Raw genomic sequence first — 12,976 nt, forward strand, 5'->3', positions numbered from 1 at the left:
AAAGCCCAAGTGCTTAAACCAGAATTAATACACTTTTAGAATAACAGACACTGAGCCCTCAATCAGCAGTTCTCAACCTAGAAGGATGTAAGCTACCTGTTCTGCCACAACAGTGCAGACCACAAACCTCTCAGTGCAAAACAACTAACTGGTCCGAAGCCCAAGTGTTTAAACCAAAAGGCTTAGAATGAGTTACACCAAGCAGTAATAAATACAATTGAGTATTTTAAGATGATGCAAAAGTAAAAAGAAGTAGGTAAAAACACAAGTACAGTAAAAGCAGATGAAATTTTTTTTTTTTTTTTTTTTTCTGAACAAGTGCTGAGATCAAAGAAACAGATTTGAGTGCTGAAACTAGAAAACTGGCTAGTTACAAGAAGAAAAAAAAAACAAGCTAGAAGGCTTCCCTCAAACACAGAAGGGCTTGGGGGCTCAGAAGCCTACAAATAGTCTGTACCACTTAACAAGAAAGGCAGGAAATAAGCTTAATTTTTTTTTTTTTTCTATTTCCCAGATGCTCTCTTTGTACACAGTAGGAGTGCCTGAAATCAGAATATGATCTCACTGCACTCAGTTGAGTGAGCAAATGAGATGGGCCCAGAGGCAGGCTGAGGGCGGCAGTTTCAATGCCACTAAGATTAACACCAAAACAAAAACAGGGCGGGTGGGTGGGAATAACTGAAGAGCAGAATAACCAGTTAAAAATTCCTTCAACACTCCTTCATACACAGTTTAAATCAATTTAAATACTGTATTTTTTAAAAGAAAAAGTGCATAAAAAGGTACTTAAATTCTCTTATGCGTCCAGTTGAATATAACCAAGTTCTTAGCTTGCCAAGCTGAAGTTTTAAAGCAGGAATTATTTCACATGCACCAGTTTAAATATGCAAGGACAGGAAATCACTGAATGTGGCTACCCCCACACCTGTAATTACTAGCAAATAACAAAATTCAGCCAACACTAGCTTTTAGTTCAAGTTACTGAAGAGCAGAATAACCAGTTAAAAATTCCTTCAACACTCCTTCATACACAGTTTAAATCAATTTAAATACTGTATTTTTTAAAAGAAAAGTGCATAAAAAGGTACTTAAATTCTCTTATACGTCCAGTTGAATATAACCAAGTTCTTAGCTTGCCAAGCTGAAGTTTTAAAGCAGGAATTATTTCACATGCACCAGTTTAAATATGCAAGGACAGGAAATCACTGAATGTGGCTACCCCCACACCTGTAATTACTAGCAAATAACAAAATTCAGCCAACACTAGCTTTTAGTTCAAGTTACTGAAGAGCAGAATAACCAGTTAAAAATTCCTTCAACACTCCTTCATACACAGTTTAAATCAATTTAAATACTGTATTTTTTAAAAGAAAAAGTGCATAAAAAGGTACTTAAATTCTCTTATACGTCCAGTTGAATATAACCAAGTTCTTAGCTTGCCAAGCTGAAGTTTTAAAGCAGGAATTATTTCACATGCACCAGTTTAAATATGCAAGGACAGGAAATCACTGAATGTGGCTACCCCCACACCTGTAATTACTAGCAAATAACAAAATTCAGCCAACACTAGCTTTTAGTTCAAGTTACTGAAGAGCAGAATAACCAGTTAAAATTCCTTCAACACTCCTTCATACACAGTTTAAATCAATTTAAATACTGTATTTTTAAAAGAAAAAGTGCATAAAAGGTACTTAAATTCTCTTATACGTCCAGTTGAATATAACCAAGTTCTTAGCTTGCCAAGCTGAAGTTTTAAAGCAGGAATTATTTCACATGCACCAGTTTAAATATGCAAGGACAGGAAATCACTGAATGTGGCTACCCCACACCTGTAATTACTAGCAAATAACAAAATTCAGCCAACACTAGCTTTTAGTTCAAGTTACTGAAGAGCAGAATAACCAGTTAAAAATTCCTTCAACACTCCTTCATACACAGTTTAAATCAATTTAAATACTGTATTTTTAAAAGAAAAAGTGCATAAAAGGTACTTAAATTCTCTTATACGTCCAGTTGAATATAACCAAGTTCTTAGCTTGCCAAGCTGAAGTTTTAAAGCAGGAATTATTTCACATGCACCAGTTTAAATATGCAAGGACAGGAAATCACTGAATGTGGCTACCCCACACCTGTAATTACTAGCAAATAACAAAATTCAGCCAACACTAGCTTTTAGTTCAAGTTACTGAAGAGCAGAATAACCAGTTAAAAATTCCTTCAACACTCCTTCATACACAGTTTAAATCAATTTAAATACTGTATTTTTAAAAGAAAAAGTGCATAAAAAGGTACTTAAATTCTCTTATACGTCCAGTTGAATATAACCAAGTTCTTAGCTTGCCAAGCTGAAGTTTTAAAGCAGGAATTATTTCACATGCACCAGTTTAAATATGCAAGGACAGGAAATCACTGAATGTGGCTACCCCCACACCTGTAATTACTAGCAAATAACAAAATTCAGCCAACACTAGCTTTTAGTTCAAGTTACTGAAGAGCAGAATAACCAGTTAAAAATTCCTTCAACACTCCTTCATACACAGTTTAAATCAATTTAAATACTGTATTTTTAAAAGAAAAAGTGCATAAAAAGGTACTTAAATTCTCTTATACGTCCAGTTGAATATAACCAAGTTCTTAGCTTGCCAAGCTGAAGTTTTAAAGCAGGAATTATTTCACATGCACCAGTTTAAATATGCAAGGACAGGAAATCACTGAATGTGGCTACCCCCACACCTGTAATTACTAGCAAATAACAAAATTCAGCCAACACTAGCTTTTAGTTCAAGTTACTGAAGAGCAGAATAACCAGTTAAAAATTCCTTCAACACTCCTTCATACACAGTTTAAATCAATTTAAATACTGTATTTTTAAAAGAAAAAGTGCATAAAAGGTACTTAAATTCTCTTATACGTCCAGTTGAATATAACCAAGTTCTTAGCTTGCCAAGCTGAAGTTTTAAAGCAGGAATTATTTCACATGCACCAGTTTAAATATGCAAGGACAGGAAATCACTGAATGTGGCTACCCCCACACCTGTAATTACTAGCAAATAACAAAATTCAGCCAACACTAGCTTTTAGTTCAAGTTACTGAAGAGCAGAATAACCAGTTAAAAATTCCTTCAACACTCCTTCATACACAGTTTAAATCAATTTAAATACTGTATTTTTAAAAGAAAAAGTGCATAAAAAGGTACTTAAATTCTCTTATACGTCCAGTTGAATATAACCAAGTTCTTAGCTTGCCAAGCTGAAGTTTTAAAGCAGGAATTATTTCACATGCACCAGTTTAAATATGCAAGGACAGGAAATCACTGAATGTGGCTACCCCCACACCTGTAATTACTAGCAAATAACAAAATTCAGCCAACACTAGCTTTTAGTTCAAGTTACTGAAGAGCAGAATAACCAGTTAAAAATTCCTTCAACACTCCTTCATACACAGTTTAAATCAATTTAAATACTGTATTTTTTAAAAAGAAAAGTGCATAAAAAGGTACTTAAATTCTCTTATACGTCCAGTTGAATATAACCAAGTTCTTAGCTTGCCAAGCTGAAGTTTTAAAGCAGGAATTATTTCACATGCACCAGTTTAAATATGCAAGGACAGGAAATCACTGAATGTGGCTACCCCCACACCTGTAATTACTAGCAAATAACAAAATTCAGCCAACACTAGCTTTTAGTTCAAGTTACTGAAGAGCAGAATAACCAGTTAAAAATTCCTTCAACACTCCTTCATACACAGTTTAAATCAATTTAAATACTGTATTTTTAAAAGAAAAAGTGCATAAAAAGGTACTTAAATTCTCTTATACGTCCAGTTGAATATAACCAAGTTCTTAGCTTGCCAAGCTGAAGTTTTAAAGCAGGAATTATTTCACATGCACCAGTTTAAATATGCAAGGACAGGAAATCACTGAATGTGGCTACCCCCACACCTGTAATTACTAGCAAATAACAAAATTCAGCCAACACTAGCTTTTAGTTCAAGTTACTGAAGAGCAGAATAACCAGTTAAAAATTCCTTCAACACTCCTTCATACACAGTTTAAATCAATTTAAATACTGTATTTTTAAAAGAAAAAGTGCATAAAAGGTACTTAAATTCTCTTATACGTCCAGTTGAATATAACCAAGTTCTTAGCTTGCCAAGCTGAAGTTTTAAAGCAGGAATTATTTCACATGCACCAGTTTAAATATGCAAGGACAGGAAATCACTGAATGTGGCTACCCCCACACCTGTAATTACTAGCAAATAACAAAATTCAGCCAACACTAGCTTTTAGTTCAAGTTACTGAAGAGCAGAATAACCAGTTAAAATTCCTTCAACACTCCTTCATACACAGTTTAAATCAATTTAAATACTGTATTTTGAAAAGAAAAAGTGCATAAAAAGGTACTTAAATTCTCTTATACGTCCAGTTGAATATAACCAAGTTCTTAGCTTGCCAAGCTGAAGTTTTAAAGCAGGAATTATTTCACATGCACCAGTTTAAATATGCAAGGACAGGAAATCACTGAATGTGGCTACCCCCACACCTGTAATTACTAGCAAATAACAAAATTCAGCCAACACTAGCTTTTAGTTCAAGTTACTGAAGAGCAGAATAACCAGTTAAAAATTCCTTCAACACTCCTTCATACACAGTTTAAATCAATTTAAATACTGTATTTTTTAAAAGAAAAGTGCATAAAAAGGTACTTAAATTCTCTTATATGTCCAGTTGAATATAACCAAGTTCTTAGCTTGCCAAGCTGAAGTTTTAAAGCAGGAATTATTTCACATGCACCAGTTTAAATATGCAAGGACAGGAAATCACTGAATGTGGCTACCCCCACACCTGTAATTACTAGCAAATAACAAAATTCAGCCAACACTAGCTTTTAGTTCAAGTTACTGAAGAGCAGAATAACCAGTTAAAAATTCCTTCAACACTCCTTCATACACAGTTTAAATCAATTTAAATACTGTATTTTTAAAAGAAAAAGTGCATAAAAGGTACTTAAATTCTCTTATACGTCCAGTTGAATATAACCAAGTTCTTAGCTTGCCAAGCTGAAGTTTTAAAGCAGGAATTATTTCACATGCACCAGTTTAAATATGCAAGGACAGGAAATCACTGAATGTGGCTACCCCCACACCTGTAATTACTAGCAAATAACAAAATTCAGCCAACACTAGCTTTTAGTTCAAGTTACTGAAGAGCAGAATAACCAGTTAAAAATTCCTTCAACACTCCTTCATACACAGTTTAAATCAATTTAAATACTGTATTTTTAAAAGAAAAGTGCATAAAAAGGTACTTAAATTCTCTTATACGTCCAGTTGAATATAACCAAGTTCTTAGCTTGCCAAGCTGAAGTTTTAAAGCAGGAATTATTTCACATGCACCAGTTTAAATATGCAAGGACAGGAAATCACTGAATGTGGCTACCCCCACACCTGTAATTACTAGCAAATAACAAAATTCAGCCAACACTAGCTTTTAGTTCAAGTTACTGAAGAGCAGAATAACCAGTTAAAAATTCCTTCAACACTCCTTCATACACAGTTTAAATCAATTTAAATACTGTATTTTTAAAAGAAAAAGTGCATAAAAAGGTACTTAAATTCTCTTATACGTCCAGTTGAATATAACCAAGTTCTTAGCTTGCCAAGCTGAAGTTTTAAAGCAGGAATTATTTCACATGCACCAGTTTAAATATGCAAGGACAGGAAATCACTGAATGTGGCTACCCCACACCTGTAATTACTAGCAAATAACAAAATTCAGCCAACACTAGCTTTTAGTTCAAGTTACTGAAGAGCAGAATAACCAGTTAAAAATTCCTTCAACACTCCTTCATACACAGTTTAAATCAATTTAAATACTGTATTTTTTAAAAGAAAAAGTGCATAAAAAGGTACTTAAATTCTCTTATACGTCCAGTTGAATATAACCAAGTTCTTAGCTTGCCAAGCTGAAGTTTTAAAGCAGGAATTATTTCACATGCACCAGTTTAAATATGCAAGGACAGGAAATCACTGAATGTGGCTACCCCCACACCTGTAATTACTAGCAAATAACAAAATTCAGCCAACACTAGCTTTTAGTTCAAGTTACTGAAGAGCAGAATAACCAGTTAAAAATTCCTTCAACACTCCTTCATACACAGTTTAAATCAATTTAAATACTGTATTTTTTAAAAGAAAAAGTGCATAAAAAGGTACTTAAATTCTCTTATACGTCCAGTTGAATATAACCAAGTTCGTAGCTTGCCAAGCTGAAGTTTTAAAGCTTGGACGTGGGCATGGACGTGGGCTCCCTTGTACCAAAGAAACTGCATTCACACGGGTCCTTTCCATGACACAAACAAATAATAGTAAGCATATCCAACAAAATATGGACTCTTGACTAAGACCACTAATATGGATGTTCTCACTTCAACTATAATTATTGCGTACTGACTGGCTCAGAGCCCTCTATATTGACAAAAATCTCTACCCCTTTCCCGCTCAGTGTACAGTCATTACTTTGTTTCAGACATCAGAACTACTCAACCTATAAACCTTTAAAATATCCTATCTCCTACAAAGACCACCAGGGGGTGTTTTAGCTGCTAAAAACTGAAATTAACTGATAAACATCTACCAATTTGTGAAGCAGCAACACAGCTCTTAGAATTCTTTCAACTGATGGTCTCTACAAACACTGATACCAGACTGCTTAGTTCTGAATGCAAACACTTTTTAATAAATACATCTACCATAGTCTCTCCTTGCCAACTGCATTCTCCAATCAATGCCTCCCTGAATGTAGCTTGCATCTTTTTCCCAGCAAAATTATTAGGCCTTCCCTCTCCAAGTCCTATCACAGACAATTTTCCAAGGATACTCACCTTGCAACTAAGATGCCTTGATATTCTTCAAGCTGTTTCATGAAGCTAGGATTGGGCTTTGTGACTGTCCGCCTTTCCTTCACATAATTGAAGGCCCTATCCAAATTCCAGCCATATTCCTTCATTGCGTAGGCAATCACTGTGGAAGCTGACCTACTCACACCCATCTTGCAGTGAACCAGGCACTTGGAGCCATTTTTTCTATGTTTGGAAGGGAAAAAATGTAACTAATACATAAAACTAAAGATGCAGTAACTTTACAATCACAGATTATATCGAAGTCATGCAAACAGGTACTGTATTAGTACACATATCTGACAAGTAGTAGTTCACACATATTCATGTTTTTTTTTTCTTTTAACCAGGCCAAAACATCAGTAATTTTCATAACCTTGGATAGTATATCAGTGAGGAAAGAGTGCCGATTTTCTATATGCTCCAGTCTCTAACACATGTACCAACAATTTGCAATGCTAAACACAACATACAAATATTAATGCAATCTCCTCTTCATTTTGGGAAACAGAATGTACACAACCCCTGTAAAGTTTATAACAATGTTTTTGGTAATACTGATAATGTGAATCAGTGACAGAGGGACAAAATTTAAATCAAGAGTCAAGAACAACAAAACTAAATGCACAGTCACCTTTAGTAAACTCGTGGATGGCAATTTAACTTTTTATGGAAGATGACACCCTTAACAGTTCTGTTTGCCAACTGTGTTGGTGTTCTTTTTCAACACATATTATGACTGCAGCAATTACTTTCACACAAAAGTCTCACTGTACATTTGTATTTTTGATCAAAAAGTGTCACTGAATTGCATCCACAAAAATGTGTATCCACACAATTTACCTACATCTATACACACACACACACACACACACACACACACACACACACACACACACACACACACACACACACACACACACACGGCTACTTTGGTTTACTGAAATTACACTTACCCAAATCTTCATTTGTCAAGACAACTTCACTGAACACTTTAAATAATCGAAACCACAAATCACTGGAATGTTTCACTGGGAAATGAACCACTTGGCTACATATATCTCGGTCTACTAAATTTTGAAGTTTCAAAATGTCGACTTATGATCAAGACCACAAGATCGAGGTTTTGAAACTTCGAACAGTTATGAGACTGCCATACAATGTGGACCAGTATACTTACCACTTTCCTCGCTGTAGTGTGATCTTGGAATTGGTAGATTTAATTAGCAGAGGGTGTGGGGTGGAGGGGGGCTTGCCCCCTCTGCAAAAACATAAAAAAATATTTTTTTTGTTTTTATTTTTTTTTTTATTTAAATTTCGAAGTTTCAAAACTTCGATATTATGGTTTCAACCATAAGCAAGTCTACATTTTGAAACTTAGAAGTAGACCTATATATATGTGTGTGTATATAGATATATATATATATATATATATATATATATATATATATATATATGTGTGTGTGTGTGTGTATATATATATATATATATATATATATATATATATATATATATATATAAAATAGGTAGATACACACACACACACACACACACACACACACACACACACGCACACACGTACATGATGGTGTGTATGTGTGCGTGTCAGAGAGACAAACACATGCAACAAACACACTAAATGTCACCAAAGCTATAAACTTTTCAGCTGTCAAGAATCCAACTTGGACTGTTTTCACTTTGTTGGATTGTAATGTAAAATAATACCTGTTAGAACCTGGTACCAAGTTAAAAACACAAAAATGTTCAATTTCTTCACTGATAAATGTACCACCCCTTTGGGTATTTTGGCTGTACTGAGTTTTAAATCTGCTGTACAGTACCCAAGATGTCCAGAAAATATATAACTGCATGAAGGTGGTTAATCAGTACATTGGGAATCTACAGTAATTTTGAAGAAAAACAAAATTACAAGTTAACTACAGCTTTTCAAGCCTCAGAACAGTATGTGACCCACTGAAAAATCCTTTGTGCACAGCAGTACATTAAGAGACAGGAGCATATAGAAAAGTCAGCGGAAGGTACAGACGTCCAAATCTGTGAGTTACCATCCTTCTTCCCACAGACAGAAAATCTGTTACTACAACTTACTTGGCTTTAGAAATAAATTTGTAGGTGTCATTCCAATAGGCCAGAAGGTCTGTGGCTTCTTCATCATATACACGGATGTTATGGTACTCAAATAGGCCAGGGAAGAAGTTATCAATCTCACGGGTCACATTCAGGATATACCGCACCCTACAAAACAGAATGCAATTCTAGAGCATTACTGCTGATGTGGCAAACACAAAATCTAAGCATTATTTCACAACTTTTGTGGCCAATGAGAACTAAAGGAGATTGACATCATAATGATCATGTTACAAAAATAGCAGTTAAACAGCAAAATTCAGTTCCTCTTCTATCTTCTTTGACTTTTTGTTCCATTTTTGGACAGCTGTATGTTTTACTTTTTACCTACTACCTGTGCATACAGTTTTTCCCAAAATGATTTCAGATTTGTGTTCTAGGGATCTAACTTTCAAGGGGTAATTGTATTTGTGAGGGATAAAGTTTTAACTTGTTAAATTTAGAGAAAAGCATTTACAATAAAGGTCATGGTTGGCCAGGCTTTGATGATATGCATAATATGCAGATAACATGTTTGATAACATGCTGGGAGACCATTTGCATTTTGTCTGGCTGTGAAAGGGGCTGTCTAATGAGATGCACAACATGTTGATACTTCTTTTAATAATACGTACAGGATACCTATAAATGTGTACAATTTGTGAAAAATGCATGTATCAATTTAATAGCATTATATGGGCATATGTCAATAGGACAAAGAAATAAGTACACAGAAAATAAATACAGATGTGCACAGTATGGATCCACATGCACTCACACAGACCCTCTCGCCCTTTCATATTCAAATGTGGGCATATGGTCATAATAAACAAGGATATAGGGAATCTCCAAACTCTGGATGCCACACTGTTTGGTTTTGTGAAGGGTAGACCATGCCTGCTCAACCTGATCGACTTCTTTGAGTCAATCACCAGAGCTGTGGATGAAGGCAAGGTGGTTTATACGGCCTACCTTGATCTGGCCAAGGCCTTTGATACCATTCCCCACTCAGGAATCATAGAAAAACTCATTAAGCTTGGCATCAACCTGTATATCACTAGGTGGGCTGCAAACTGGCTCTTAGATAGAACCCACAGTGTGAAAGTAGCTGACTCAAGTCAGATTTCTGACCAGTCATGAGTGGAGTCTCACAGGGTCCGGGTCCTGGGTCCTCTCCTGTTTGGTTTCTACTTCTCTGAAGTCCAGGCCAACATGAAGGGACTCTGGCTGACAAAGTTCACAGACGATTGAAAGTTGGGGGCTATTATTAACTCCCCAGGTGATGTTGACATCCTACAGAAAGGCCTCACTGAGACCAACGGTGTCAGAACCATGGTATTAAGTTCAATGCCAAAAAATGTCTTGTCGTCCCCTTTGGGAAATACCCGGCTCCCATGAATTACCACATCGATGGCAGTCCATTGAACACAGAAGACGTTATAAGAGATCTGGGAACACAGGTTGACAGCAACCTCTCTTTTGACCACCACATTGCCACTGTGGTCAGAAAGTCCTTCTATGTGGCATGTCTCATTACTAAGGTGTTTGGATCAAGGAAAAAAAGAGGTCATTGTCTCCCTCTACTCTTACCTCATTAGGCCAATCGAGTACAATGCCACGTTTGGCATGTACATCACTACACACCTGCAGCAACTGGAGAGGCCGCAAAAGTACCTCACAAAGAGGATCCTAGGCCTTAAACACTTGTCCTACATGGACAGACTCAAAAAAATCCAACTATTCCATCTCTATCACCTACTTAGAGGCAATCTCTGCTTGTCTTACAAAGCCATGTCTGACCCAGCTCGGTTAGAAATGCTACATCTAAAGAAATCCCAATCCCTCCGCACCACTCGCTCCAGAGACCTCAACCTCATTACCACAATCAAAAGAACATGCTGGAGGGACAGATTTACAACCCAGAGACTGCCCATGCTATGAAATAGACTTCCCATACATGTCAAACAGAGCACCTCATATATATATGTTCTTCCAGAAATGGGATCTCTACAACATAGCTAAGTGTAAATCTGTATTAGCAATCCATACGGTCCACCTGGAACAACTATTATACTCTTTTTAATGCAATACATCCCCAGTCTTTTTACGAACTACTTTCTCTTACTACTTCCCATCTAGACATAGTAAAATTACATGCAATTCCTTTTGCTCAATACTTCAAAGCATCATTCCACAGCTTAGAAACCAAACAGAGAAGTACCTCTCCTCAGAGGCATCAGCTGATGCCCAAGCAACTGAACAGTCTAGCAAAAACAACTGACAATAGAAGCTATACACTTGATTAAACACAGATTTTCTTCACTTCAGCTATGCCCAATGTTTGAAAAGAAAGGTATGGGCAGAAAAAAAAGACAAGTAAAACAAAATCAAGATTAAAAAACACCTTGGTAATAAAAGACAATGGTAGTCGGACATCTGGTCAAAAACAGGAATCTCAGTCACTAATTTGGCTAAAATAAGGTGCTGGAAGTTGAATCTTCAGATCATATCCATCTTCCCTGAGGCACAGTAGACTTTGATGATTATACTAAGAAGATGAGAGTGCAGGTGGCACAACTGCAGGGTGTGTCTGGCCCCCAACAGAAGGAGCAATCTGGCATTTTAATTTTGAAAGCCTTATTTTGGCCTGATGTGCAATTTCAGGATTTATACCTTTAGTCAGCTGTTGCAAAACAAAAGAGAACAAAGACGATGGAGCAGACAGACATAGTGGGTCCAAGTGTAATGGGCACCAGCATAAAAAGCCTTAGGCTCCAATACAAAAAATATAGGGAAGAAATCTAGAGATTTTGTCCATAATGGCTGGCAATCCCAGCTGTCAGACACCAGGAAGGCAACAGTAGACCTTCTCTGCTTGCACTACTAAGGCAAGAATGTTTCCTTTATATCCTCTCCTCTCTCTCTGTTATAATGCAACAGGACACCCCTAAAAGCACTCAGGCCTAGGAATTGCTGAAATGAGCTATGAAGGAGAACATGCCACAGTCAGCATTAAGCACTTCTTTCTACTACTAAACAGGAGGTACCAACATGGGAGGCATGTCAATCACTATAGTTTCAGTCTTCACATTTCATAATTTTACTGTATGGGACTCGTGTCTTCTCAATGACTGCTAAGTACCAAAAGAAAAATAAGTCAAATCTACATGCTTTGTAAAGTTGATGTACAGCACAGAAGACAGAAACTCTGTTTGGCCAGTCGAAAATGAAGGTCAAGTGAAAGTTTAGAGCAAACATGAATGAAACTGCAAAGAAAATTCCTGCACAGTTCTAGAACTTTTTTTTTCTGTATGGCTAGCTGATACAACCACCCTGCAAAAGAGAGGAGATAACCAGGACAAATAAAGCTGCAACATCAGTTAATAAAATAAAGGTGAGAAGCCACTAACCAGTCCTCATCTCTGCAATTTCATCCCACTGAAGACTGTGTTATTTCTGACAAATGGACTTTAGGTAATACACAATATCCAGTGCAAACAAAAAGTAGAAGAAAGGTTCAGGAATTGAAGCTCTCTCCCTTCCAAAAGTGAATCCTACGTAACACCACCTTGCAGCTATCTATACAATGGTTAATGCATTACCCCATTCTACCACTTTTTAAGGATAAACCCCCAAAAACACATCTTGAAAAGCAACTAAATTCATGTATGGCCAAAGACAAACTAGATGTCTGCACAAATGAATCCTTAAATCAATAATGGCAATACAGCACTATTAGTTAATCCTGTTCGCAACATTCTCCACTACAGGTATCCATATCATAATAACAGTTTTATGTTCAGCTACTGAATTAAAAAAAAGCAACCTGTGAAACACCAAAAAGTAAACTATAAATGGGACAATCAGAGAACTAAAAAAAAAAAAAAAAAAAAAAAAAACCCCAACTTCGAATGGCTATAGTCGGCTAACATCACACCTACTCAGAGATCG

The 12,976-nt window shown here is 36.2% G+C and overlaps 1 protein-coding gene across 3 annotated transcripts in view; it reads right to left on the reverse strand.

The window, feature by feature from the left end:
* Positions 1–12,976, reverse strand: part of SSH2 (slingshot protein phosphatase 2) — a 1,225,984-nt gene that overhangs the window by 37,592 nt on the left and 1,175,416 nt on the right. For all 3 annotated transcript variants that reach the window (XM_044054469.1, XM_044054467.1, XM_044054468.1), the window contains 2 exons: positions 9,008–9,154; positions 6,884–7,084 (listed from right to left, as the gene is read on the reverse strand). In XM_044054469.1, coding sequence (XP_043910404.1) covers positions 6,884–7,084; positions 9,008–9,154 — 348 coding nt within the window. The remainder of the gene's footprint in view (positions 1–6,883; positions 7,085–9,007; positions 9,155–12,976) is intronic.

The sequence above is a fragment of the Protopterus annectens genome, chromosome 13.part0 (assembly GCF_019279795.1).
Source record: "Protopterus annectens isolate FY-2018-M chromosome 13.part0, PAN1.0, whole genome shotgun sequence".
NCBI lineage: Eukaryota > Metazoa > Chordata > Ceratodontiformes > Protopteridae > Protopterus > Protopterus annectens.